This window comes from Talpa occidentalis, unplaced genomic scaffold (assembly GCF_014898055.3).
Source record: "Talpa occidentalis isolate TD23 unplaced genomic scaffold, MPIMG_talOcc4v2.1 talOcc4.10, whole genome shotgun sequence".
NCBI lineage: Eukaryota > Metazoa > Chordata > Mammalia > Eulipotyphla > Talpidae > Talpa > Talpa occidentalis.
The window spans coordinates 65,977,190-65,989,292 of NW_023600993.1; the positions used below are offsets into that span (position 1 = coordinate 65,977,190).

The window sequence follows — 12,103 nt, forward strand, 5'->3', positions numbered from 1 at the left end:
GATGCTGGGCTCTGCCCACACATTCATCAGCTGACTTAGGAAGTGGTCACACTTATCATCCTCTCCCAGAGATGAGTCCAGAGAGGTACCACCTGCCCATGGTCACACAGCTAGAAAGTGCACAACTAGATACAAATTCAGGCCTGTATGATCCCAATTCATGCTTTTACCTCCAAATTACTCTGACTCTTATGGGGATGTTGGGCTTCTTCCATTTATTCTTATTAGAGTATACTTTTGGAGCATTCATGAGAGATAAATGTTACCTGTGCTAGAATAAGTGGTATAAGTAATGCAATGCGAATAGTTTTCAGAATAGAAAGTGTGTACAATGGGTGTGTTTGTGGGAATGGCTGTGGTTCTGGATTTCCACTGCCCCCGGCATCTCCAGGCTGCAGCACTGAGTACTCATATCAGGGTATCTGGGTATAGATGCAGGCAGCAGGGATTTTTAAAGTGCCCTGGGTGGAACCACTTTCCTAGTGAGATGGCCTTTGGCTCCCCTGAGGATGACAGTGTAATACCATTTATTTATGGCATCTAAGGTGGGAATTTAAGCAGTCGATGTGCAGTGATTCCTGTCTCAGAAAACACCATCCTAATTTCAGCTGAGTCCTGGGAGGCTCTGCAGTTATTTGAGCAATAAGTTAAGCTATAAATGAAATCCAAGAATTGACATTAATCACAAAGCAAAGCCTTAAGCAAAAAAAAAAAAAAACTAAAAGATAATTTTTGTTAAATAATGAACACTCTTCAAACATCAATGAAATGGTAATAAAATGTCTGTGATTACTTATTTCTCAGCATTCATCTGATAACTTAAGTAGCATGAAGCAATAGCTGCACTTAAAAAATGACAAGAAAATAGCTATTGATTTAGTCGACAGAGAAAGTTCATCTCCTTTTTAAGATCACTAGTGTCATTTCTTATCACCAAGGTGAGTGTCAGCATAGGCGCCTGGAAGCATCCCCTTGTGTCTGTGCCAAGGTGGCCACCCAGCCCCGCCATGAGAATGTTTGGGGCAAAGCCAGGGGTCCTTCTGGGAGGCGTCTTGGTCAGGGGGAGGAGGGGTTCCTGGCCTGCCCCCTTCTTGCCCTAGATCACAAGGCCCCAAAATTGCATATTTCTGCACAGTGGCTGCTGAGCTTGGCACATTCTGCAGGAGCCTCAACGTTCTTAGGCTGGGGACAGCGTGGAGGAAATGAAACATAAACCGTGCATGTTTCCCACACAACTCTGGGTTTGTGTTCACAGGGCTGGGGGAGATCAGTGGCAGCTAGTGATCCTACCAGCAGTTGTGTCTGTCTCTCTGCTCAGTCCCATTTTCTTCCTGCAGGGAAGGTGGTGGGCTGGGAGATGCAGGGCCACAGACAGGAGAGTGACACGTCCTCTGCCCTCTGCCTATTGCACCATATTCCATAAAAGCCACATTTGTTAGTTTGTATATTGCTAATGTGATGGCCTTCCAGGCACGGGTGGGCTGTAGAGACAAGCATTGTCATTGATCCAGCAGAACCCATCCAGATCTTTGGAAATTCCACTTGGAAGGGTTCACAGTGCCCAAATGTCTCTTGCTCTACACAATGCTGTGAAAATGAAACTAAAGGGTAAAAACAAAAGAAATTCAAGGGGAGAAAATTCCAGGGCTTTATGGAGTGGTTCAGCAATAACTTATATTGTACAGCATCATATAGGTGTGTCTCCCTGTGTGTCCACCCCTTGCCAGCCCTGCCTTCTCTGTCTGCACACAAGTGTCCCCAGTTCTTCAGCTATGCGCCTGGATGGAGCTCATAGGTGGTTGTTCTTGGAGAGGTAGGCAATGAGGGCCACGGCCACACCCACATAGATGCCAGTTCCAATGGTGATGGAGAGCACAGCCAGGAATAGGGCCCGCCGGGAGCTGGTGCTGGCCTGGTGGAAGTCCCCCTTGGCCACGGCTTTGTTTGTCTGTAGAGTTGGAAGGAGGGAGAAGAAAAACAAAGTCAAGATGAGTGAGTATGGACAAGTGATGTGAGTGTGAGGCTTAGGGCTCAGCCCTGGTTCCCTTCAACCTTGAATGTTACTGATTCCAGGTGAACCCACCCTGAGCAATTGTACCTGCTAATGGCTATGAGGGCAATAGCTTTCTTACTGCCAAGGAAGGAATGGGGGCACTTATCACTGACCTCCCACACGGCAAAGCAGTGAAAGTTTTTTTTTTTTTAAGATTTATTTATTTATTTATTTATACAAGAACCAGGGTACAGGCCAGATGTGCACGAGGGTGAGAGAATTCACCAGAGACAGAGCAGGGAACAGCACAGGCACACTGACGAAATACACTGCTGAGGGGAGCAGCGGGCATGGCAGGAGAGGTCTGCAGTGCCATGTGGGACCCTCACTGGCTGGCCGGGATTGAACCGGCGCTGCAGAGACTGAGGACAGCTTCACAGTACTGCGCTTAACTGCCTGTGCCACCAGGGGAGGCCCAAGGCAGTGAAAATTTTAAAAAATGAATGAAATGGCCCAGTTAATACTCACAGCCACACCATCCTTAGCTGAGCACCACCTTCATGGAGTCCAGGGTGCTGGGCACTATATGAGGTGTGAGGTAGACATTGCACCTTCCCTGCCATCCAGTATATTCAAGATTGACATTTTCTTTCATTTGAATGGCAATTTTCTAGGTTAACACTTAACTTACTTAATCTACAACATAGTAGGGATGTGGGGAAGGAAGTTATAGTTCTTAATTCCCAGAGAGGAAACTGACATAAGAGAGTTAAATGAATTGCAGGATACTTGAGACAGTTCTTCAGCTATGGAAGCCTGCCTGTCTTTCTCCCCTGCCATCATTAAAGCTGGTAAATTAACCCATCAATAAATGAATTTGAGAGAAGGCTGATACATATATTTCTGGTCACTCAATTGCTTAACAAGGTGCTGGTTTAATAAGATTCATTTCCCTTGGAGTCATGAAGTAGTTATGAACAGAGAAGGGTTTGAATGTTGTATGAGGCTTGATGTTTTTTGTTTTAATTTTTTTAAAAGATTTTTTTAACTTTTTTTTTTTTTTTAATACAAGCACTGGGTACAGTCAGAAGCGCGGGAGGGTGAGAGAATTCACCACAGCCAGAGTGGGGAGATAACAGGCAGACTGACAGAATACACTGCTGAGGGGGGCAGCGGGCACGGCAGGAGAGGTCTGCGCGCCGTGTGGAATCCTCGCCTGGCAGTCGGGGATTGAACCGGTGCTGCAGAGGCTGCAGGCAGCTTCGTAGCCCAGCGCTCAACAACTGTGCCATTGGGGAGGCCCAAGGCTTGATGTTTTGTGGCCAATATAGATGCCCATCCCCAGCCCCTTAATTTCATGTGCTCCTCCCTCTACAAGTAAGACTGGAAGCCAGACACTCTCTCCCCACCCTCCTTGCAGATGGGGTGGTTTGTGGCTGAGGCATAGCTCGGTGGACTGTCTGGGGGATTTCTGAGATGGGTTTTGTCCTGAGGAGATACGGCGCTCACAAGGACGGCACAACCCTCCTCCTCCTTGCCTTGGAGAGCGGCCGAGAACGGGAGCTGTGGTGGACATATATCTGGGGCGTGAGAGAAGTGAGAAGAACAAAGAAGCGGTGTTATACAGTGGAATCTCCAAACTGACGGCTGAGGTGTGGAGAGAGGGGAATAGACAGGCCAGCGTTGGGGGGGTGGTTGTTGCTGCCATACATCCTGTCCTTGACACCAGGACTTGGGGGAACTCTTTGGCTCTTTGGCTGATGTGGGTGGAGGGTCCTGCACACATGGCCGGGGTATCACTTGATGCAGAGGCAAATTAACCAGACCTAATGGGGGCCCCCTGTGGTTGGCTGTGGTAAAGGCAAGACCTTCTTTTCTAGTAGAATACCCTATCTTTCCCTCTAGCCCATCTTTAACCCAGACCCAATTTCTACGTGTCTTCAGTGATATTTCTACATATTGTTTACTCAGACTAAAAGATGCCGATGCCTTTGCAATGGACACAAAGGGTCAGACTCAAAGATAACTCATGAAATGAATTACCATCCTTGCAGGACTGACCTTGTCCTGGTGAGGTCTGGAGCTACGGCTAGTGTGGATAAGAGACTCCAGTTCCTTCGTGGCTTCCATCTCTACCCTAACTTTGGGATATTGAAGGCCAGTTTTTATGTCTTCATCTCCCAATTTTTGTCTTAAAAGTGAGCTTGGGAGTGCATCAAGGACTCTTTAACGATGCAGAGCTAAGGTAGTGCAAAATGGGAAGCCACCTAGTACAATAGCCATTAATTAATTAAGCCTTAATGATTTGAATATCATTTTATCTAGCTGCACTCCCAAACAATCCAATGTCCTATAACATAATTTACTGTAATTGCCCTTCTTGGGGTTCACTCCAAGACTCACCCTCTGTTAGAGTGGAGCTTCACAGTCCTGTCCACCATTGTCCCCATCCCATCACAGTCCGCCCTGCGCTCTGCTGCAGGAGAGGATGCAGAGACAGAGAGGAAGGTGGGTGGCACACTCCTTGACCCTGAATTCAGACCCATTGTGGAGGGGTTCTGTGTCTCAGAGGACATATCTGTCTGAGTTTGTGCATGTCAGTGATGGAGTTCAGCAGCAGCCTTCCCAGCTCAAGATGCGTAAGGCTGGGGCCACATTTTCCTTGCACAGGTGGCCCCTTGGGGCTTGTGCTTGTGCCCTGGGGTAAGAATTCACTGAATATTTGGTGAATGTCTGGACTCGTGGATTGTGATCAGCTCCCTTCATTGTTCCTCAGTGGTACTGGCTGACGTGTCTGCTGCTGGCTTCTCTGGTGGTTTTTGGGAGGAAGGCAGTGGAATAGGCTGTTTCCTCTGAGTGTTGGCCAGTTCCACAGACCACTCCTCCTGGGGTTCCACACACACAGGTACATGTTCACCTTGGAGCCCAAGGGTCTGCTGGGAGCTACCTCACTCTTCTACTCTCACATTCAAGCTGGACTCCAAGAACCTCCATGTGCAATGTTTGTTCTAGGGTGACTGTCCCGAGGAGAGACCAGGAAGGGCATGATCAGCAAACAGATACAGTCTTGCTGACAAACAGGCTGCTTTCCCACAGCGCTGCTCAGCATCTGCATTTCACAGAGGCTCTGTGAGGTAGTGATGCCATTGGCACTCTACACACAGAACCCCATGGTCTGACAAAGGACACCCTAACACACACCCTTTCCTTCAGCTTCAGAAAACAAATCATGGTGTCCACAAAACCACTTGCTCCTCACTCTGCCCCTCTGCCAGGATGCCAACTTGAAGAGATGTTTCTATCCTGATGACTTCTGGCCTAAAGTTCCAGGTTCTTTGCCACGTTTTCTGGCTGCGCTCATAGGCAGGGGTGTGTTCTTGACCTCGGTCCATCAGTCTGGAGTGGGCTCCCAGAAGGTGGTCCTTGGCAGCCTGACTTGGGGTGATTTTCACAGGTGAGAGGCTCCAGGTGTCTGTGGGTGAAGCCAAGCAGCCTGTTCTCTCCTGAAGCCTGTGTTCATCTTCTAGGGCTGAGACACACATTGTCCCCGCTTTGTGGCTAAAACAAGAACAAACACTTACATCTCTCCCAGTTTCTGAGGGTCAGTTTCAGAGGAGCTACTCTGACTGAGGCTGCTGTCACCTCCACATCCTGGGCTGAGACTGGGCAGGGGGCCAGCATCCTCCAGTGTGGCCCTACTACAAGGGCTCAGGGGCAGTTTCATGCTTACAGTGACCCCTGACTGGAAGCTTTAGTCCCTTCCTCAAAGTACTGCTTGGTTTAGTCTTCTCAGGATCCCCCTATAGCCAGAAGCTGGTCTCATGGCATCTGGGGAACTGATCTTGGCAGCCCTTCAGGGAGCACTGCAGAGCTCAATCTGACCCCCTTTGTGAACTTGAACTCCAACAAAATTGCTGGGCATACACGCAGGTTGTCAATATTGGTGGCTCCTGCTGCCAGAGTGGAATTGAACTGGAGCCACCCCTCAGGGGAGTGACAAATTTGGGCACCTAGGATGAGACTAACAGTTTGTACCTACCCCTAGGGCATATTCTCTGAAGGCAGGTCCAAGGCTTCCCCTTGGTATAGCCCTGTCATCCCAGAGGTAGAGCTTCGAGGGCTACCATGCTAGAGAGAAGGGAGGGTGATGGTGTGGCACAAGCCAGACCCATGTACCAGTCTGCAAATGGCATTCCCACTCCATCCCTGAACTTTCGGGAAGGTTCCCTGCTCTCCATCTGGAAAGGTACCTCCTCTTGCACTGGGGTTTCCTTCTATTTTCTGTTGCTAACAGGTCACAAGTAAGGTTTTTTCTTTCCTTTTTGGGGCATTTGGCTCAGGAAACAAAGAACACATATCTGGCTCTGCCCTGAGCAGCAACCTCTGTACCATCTTTGCCAAGAGAGCTCAGGGGTACCTTGAAAAGTCTGCCTGGAGGAAAAGTACCAGGAGGGAGGGAGCTTGTCCCAGGATGCGGAAATTAGCTGTGGGACCCAAGAAGCCCGGGCTCCAGGTGGCACATGGGGAAATGCTCTAAGCCTACAGGCCAGAGGTATTGTCTCCTACCAGCCCACAGGGACATTTCTGAAGGAAACTTTACATGCTGAAACATTCCATACTGATTCTTTATTCCAGAGCCTTCCTCACTTACATGGTGTAAAGATATGGAGAAAACTTGATTTTCAAACTGAAGGGCAAAATTGAAACTTTACTGTGAAAACAATGAATTTCCTCTCCCTTGAGTGAAGTGCTTTTTAAACTGAGCAAATAAAGAACATATAAACAAACAGAAGAGGTACAAGCAGGAAAAGATTTGTTCTGAGGAAAATTGGCAAGGCCAGCAATTTTATCCCCTGGATGGAAGCTAGAGGCTGATCAGCAGGGGTCATGCTCCTGAGACTCGATGAACCAGAGAAGCCCCACTCCAAGGGACACACGCACGGTCAGGAAGCAGATGTCCCTCAGCCCCTCAGAGCGCATGTTTCTCTCTTCACTCTGCAGCAATCTTGCTACTCTCTGGGGGAAGGATCTTGAAGTGACAATATGGCTTATGCTGTGAATCCTGGGTCCTCTCTATGGGCTGGAAGTAGGTGTTTGCCTTTCACTTTAGACTTAATGAAAGTTGCTTTGGTAGGACACTAGGTGTCCTTATGTTGTCCCCTGCACAGAGGTAGATGGCCATTTTCTGCCTGGAGAATCTGAACGGCAGGTGTAGGCTGGTTTGTAGCTTCAGGGTTGAAGCCAAGAGGAGCGCGTCTGTGTGAAGGCAGGCCCGAGACGGCAGACATGAATGTTCCAAGGACCAGATATGGGTTGCACAGGGAGTGTCTTAAATCCTGCCCAAAGGATATGGACCCCAACCGAGGGGCAAGTGGACCTCCATAGAAGAGGCTGATGAGAAACACGGGGGCTATTTCAAGAACACTGGAGTTGGTGATACAGAATGTGTGTGGCGTTCTGCGACTCACCAACATGACCAGCTGAGAAAGAAAGGTGTTCCTATTGCCCAGGCCCAGAGGGTGTGAGGTATGTATGGCGATCTGAGTTGGTGAGACTTCCTGTGCCTGCCCCCCATATTCACCCCGAAGTGGCAGACAGCATGGTTGGCAAGTTGGGAGAAGCTAAGTGAGAAGAGACACAGCTCTCCTTCCTAGGCATATAGGCATGCCCTGCAGTATGTCTTAAAAGAACAATGCTATACACCAACCCCCAGAAAGTTTCAAGTGGAAGGGAGGCAGTGGACCAAAATTAGGCAAAAATGTGCAAAAACCGAAATTCTTATGTACTTGTGATCAGAGTGTAAATCTGTATCAACATTTAGGGAAACTGTCAGTATTTCTTCCAGCTGAACACAGAGATTCATCACCCTACAACAATTCCATTCCTGGTAAATTCTCAAGAGAAAGTGTTTATTAACCAAAGACATCTACTACAAGAATGTGCATAGAGATATGAATCACAAGAACCCCAAAGAGGAAATCAGGAAAATGTACAATAAAAGTGGATAAATAGTAATGGTACCAACAGTGGTAATGAAATAAATCTCAGAACTATAATGTTGAACAAAAGCAGCTTGATACATAATTCTATTAGATGAAGCACAATGAAGGCCAAAGTAACCTGTACTGTAGACACAGAAGTCAGGCCAGTGGATATCTTGGGGGAGGGGCAGTAACTGAAAAGAAAGCAGAGTTTAAAAATTTACTCTCACACCCTAACATAATTTTAGAAATGATTCAGCTAAGAACGAAATGAACAGATAAGAAAGAGACATTCATTTTACGAAACTAGTAAAATCTTGATGTCAAACTGGGCAAAGAAAGTAGGAGGGAAGGAAAAGAGATGTTAGTTTCACCTGCAAATGTGGGTGCGCGGGAGACTGGTCAGGTGAGGCATGCTGGCTTCCCTCTCCGTGCTGCCCTGTCCTCTGAATTCCCAGTGGCCTCTTGGTCCTGCAACACCATTTTGTCCCTCACTCATGTATTCCGTCTCCAAGGGAACCTGACCTGCACCTGCAGAGGCAAAGGCCCTGAGGCCCCGATGGTCTCCATCCCAGCGCTGGGAACACCCAGGACAGGGTGCTGTAGCTGCCTGTCCCTGCAGAGGGACACACTGGCGCTCAGCAGGAGCCCAGATGGTGAGTGGGATGCAGGGATGAATAAGTGATGGAAGACTGTGCAGCGGTCCTCAGCCTTTCCCCTGCTGCTCTGAGTGGGATACTCTTTTGTCAGAAAGATTCCTCTTGGAGGCATCCCCTTGGCTGATAATCACTGTCTTGTACAGAGTCTGTAGGATGATAAGGAAGATATAAACCAGGCACATCCACAAAAGAAATATTTATAACTGCTCTGCTGAGTACCCTGAAGGACTTGGTGATCCAAGTGCAGGCAGGGTGCAATGTTATGGGGGGCAGAGAGGGAGGGTAGTTCAGAGAGGCGGGAGAGAGAGGACCCAGGAGCCAGAGGGGCTGTCCAGGCCAGTGCCTTGCAGGAGGCTTGCAGGTGATGGAGGTGTTTTTCATATTTGCACGATCGAGTATGTGGCTACCGAGCACTTAGAATGTGACATTATGACCTTGGAGTTGAATTTTAAAGTGAATTTAATTTTAATTAATTTAAATATAGGTGCCAAACATGGCTGGGGGCCACCACATTGACAATACAGACCTAGGAGAAAACATGGCAGACAGTCTCACAGGGAGGGGGACGGAGAGAACCCTGGTGTGGGGTCAGCTCAAATAAGTTAAAAACTAAATCTGCTGGGCTGAACACTGCGTGGGGTTAGCCAGACCCCTGAGGAACTGGTGCCTCACATACATGCTTTGTGTTAATTTGTGTGTAAATTAATTTTATGCCTTCCCTCCGAATTGAGGATGGGGCAAATAAATGAATGGAACGGCTGCAGCATGAAGGAAATTGGTGTGACACAATAAGAGAACGTTCCTTGAGATCTGCTTGGGGAGGCCTTGGGACTTCCACAGGTCATCGCTTGAGCTAACGGTATCTTGAGGATCCACAGGACTCTTCACATTTGAAATCTCTTGCCTGAAGATTCATTGATCCCAGTCCTAAGTGACATTGCTGCGGGGCCCTCCAGCCCGCTCTGTCCCCTTGCCAGGTAACCATTCCCGCTCCTATGATCTCCCGGAGATGTTCTGAAGGACCTGGGATCTGTTCCCTCTCAGGTGGCCCATGAACCCTGGACCCACTTTTCTCTTAGCTCTGGACTGAGTTTGCCACAAGCTTTTGCCAAAATCTTCATTTCCTGTAGCTGGAAAATACCAGGTTTTCTAGCCTGGCATTTGAGGTTCTGGAAAAAATCATGACTTTCTTTAAGATGTATCCCTGCCACTTTGTTTTTCTTACAGTCACTATTTTGGGGGATAAGAGCTGGTAAGGTCAGATATTTCAATATGCCAAGTCATCCACAGACAGTGGAAAGGGCCTCACAGAAAATGTCAGTGCCGGACACCAGCCTTGGAGATTGTTTAAGATACTTGCTGCCTCCGGAAGCATCTCTGGAAATTCATAGCACTTTGGGTACTTTATGGTCCATTTTTCCTCTGGTACCAATATCTGTCTGGGTGGATTACATTTCTTTGCATTATTGCAAAAGGTTATTCCCGTTATTTATTGCTGTCTAACGTTCATTACGCACTGACAAGGCACTGAGAGCTGCACTCAAAAAAGAGGCGGATGCGACTTTGTATTCTGGGTGAGAAGAAAGAAGGATTAAGACAAAACCTAGGCAGCAGGAGCCTCTTCCAGGGAGGAGGGTCTCTCACTCAGAAGTCAACATGCAGGTTTCTTATTGTACATGTATTTACTCCAATACATTTTTATGATCATCCCTCTTTAAGTATCACTCTTATTTTATTTTATTTTTTAAAAAGATTTATTTATACAAGCACTGGGTACAGTCAGAAGCGAGGGAGGGTGAGAAATTTACCAGAGCCAGAGTAGGGAACAGAACAGGCAGATGGACTGAAATACACTGCTGAGGGGAGCAGCGGGCGCGGCAGGAGAGGTCTGCGCACCATGTGGGACCCTCGCCCGGCGGCCGGGGATAGATCCAGTGCTGCAGAGGCTGCGGGCAGCTTAGCAACCCAGCACTCAACCTCTGCGCCACCAGGGGAGGCCCTGTCACTCTTATTTTAAACCATTAAAAATGAATCTTCTGTCGACAGTTGGGGCTGAATGACAGAAAGGAGACTAGCTCTGAAACAAGTGGACCAACCATGCTTGGGTAAAACCTAAGTCCAAGCCCAGTTCATCTGGGTGCCCACCTTGAGGACGGGCCTTCTCAGAGCTCCCCCACGTCCTGGGTCTGGATCACTGTAATCTTGGGGAGGGGATTCTCTGTATTTTCTAGAGAGGTCTGAGGGGCTCTATCTTCAAAGTCACCCTTGATGGCATTTGCCACAGACCACAGAGGTGACAACACACAGGAAGGAGCAGCCACTATTCCAGCCCCTGGGACATGTGAACCTCCAGAGGCTTCATCCTCCCTCACAGTCCCACCTGCTGATGTCTGGCTGCCTCCAGAAGGAAATCTGCCTTGTTTTCCCCACATACGCAGGGTATGTGAGAGGAGAGCTAGAAGGTTGGGATTCCTCAAGGGATGGCAAAGGAAATAAAAGAGGAACTTAAGCAAAATGGGAGCCCCTGGGAGCACAAGGGGTGCTTCCACTCAGCCTGTCTCTTCAAACCTCTGACAGCCACCTCAGGCCAGGGGCTCAGTGATCAGCTGTCCTGGCTCCCAAGAAACCCTCTCTACTCTCTTACTCCCATCCATACCCGCATTCTCTTCTAGGTATAACAGGTCCTCAGAATATAGATAATAATGATCATAAGATCATAAGAAGTTTTACTATTAAATCAGAATTAGAGATAAAATCAAGGAGACTGAAAATTGCCCCCCTACTTCTCAAATTTGAGTACTTGTAAATGGACATATATTTGCATCCTGACTTCTCCATGTCCTTCATTCTTTTCAAAAGTCGCTTATATGTAAACATATATATGTATATATACAACACACGTATATATCTTGTGTGTATATACATTGACATTTGCTAGTGTTAACTTTATGAATGTTATGCTTGGCACACTTGACATATATGTATACTATATATACACAATATATATTTATAGTATATAAATATAGAAAAGCCACCAAACTGTGCATCAACAACTCATAAATTGTGTACTTCCCTATGAATACCATACTACAGGGAAGTACATGATTTATGAATTTATGATGCACAACTTGAATTTTCTCAGCATGAACACACCATTTCAACAGCATTTGCATGAAGAGCGGAACATGTCATACGCGGAAGCCTTGCTTTGCCCCTCACAGGAAACAATGTGTTGCTTAAAACAGCCTGGATTAGCTGTATTTGAACTTGCTATCACAGATCTATACAGCAAATGCTAGTGTGCTTGGCTTCCTTCACTGTCTGTGCGCCTGATCCGTGGTGTATGCAGTTATAGATCATTTATTCTTTAGTGTCCTATTGTGTAATTTATTCATTCATTTTCCTGTGCAACAACCCTTAGAGATTCTGGTTTTTGGTTATTATGAATAGGAGTGCTATGAACATTCTGG

General features: G+C 47.4%; 1 protein-coding gene across 3 annotated transcripts in view; it reads right to left on the minus strand.

The window, feature by feature from the left end:
- Positions 1–742: 742 nt before the first annotated feature.
- SYNDIG1 (synapse differentiation inducing 1) overlaps positions 743–12,103 on the minus strand; it is a 189,757-nt gene continuing 178,396 nt past the window's right edge. For all 3 annotated transcript variants that reach the window (XM_037493737.2, XM_054695940.1, XM_054695941.1), the window contains exon 4: positions 743–1,948. In XM_037493737.2, coding sequence (XP_037349634.1) covers positions 1,790–1,948 — 159 coding nt within the window. In that variant the 3' untranslated portion in view covers positions 743–1,789. The remainder of the gene's footprint in view (positions 1,949–12,103) is intronic.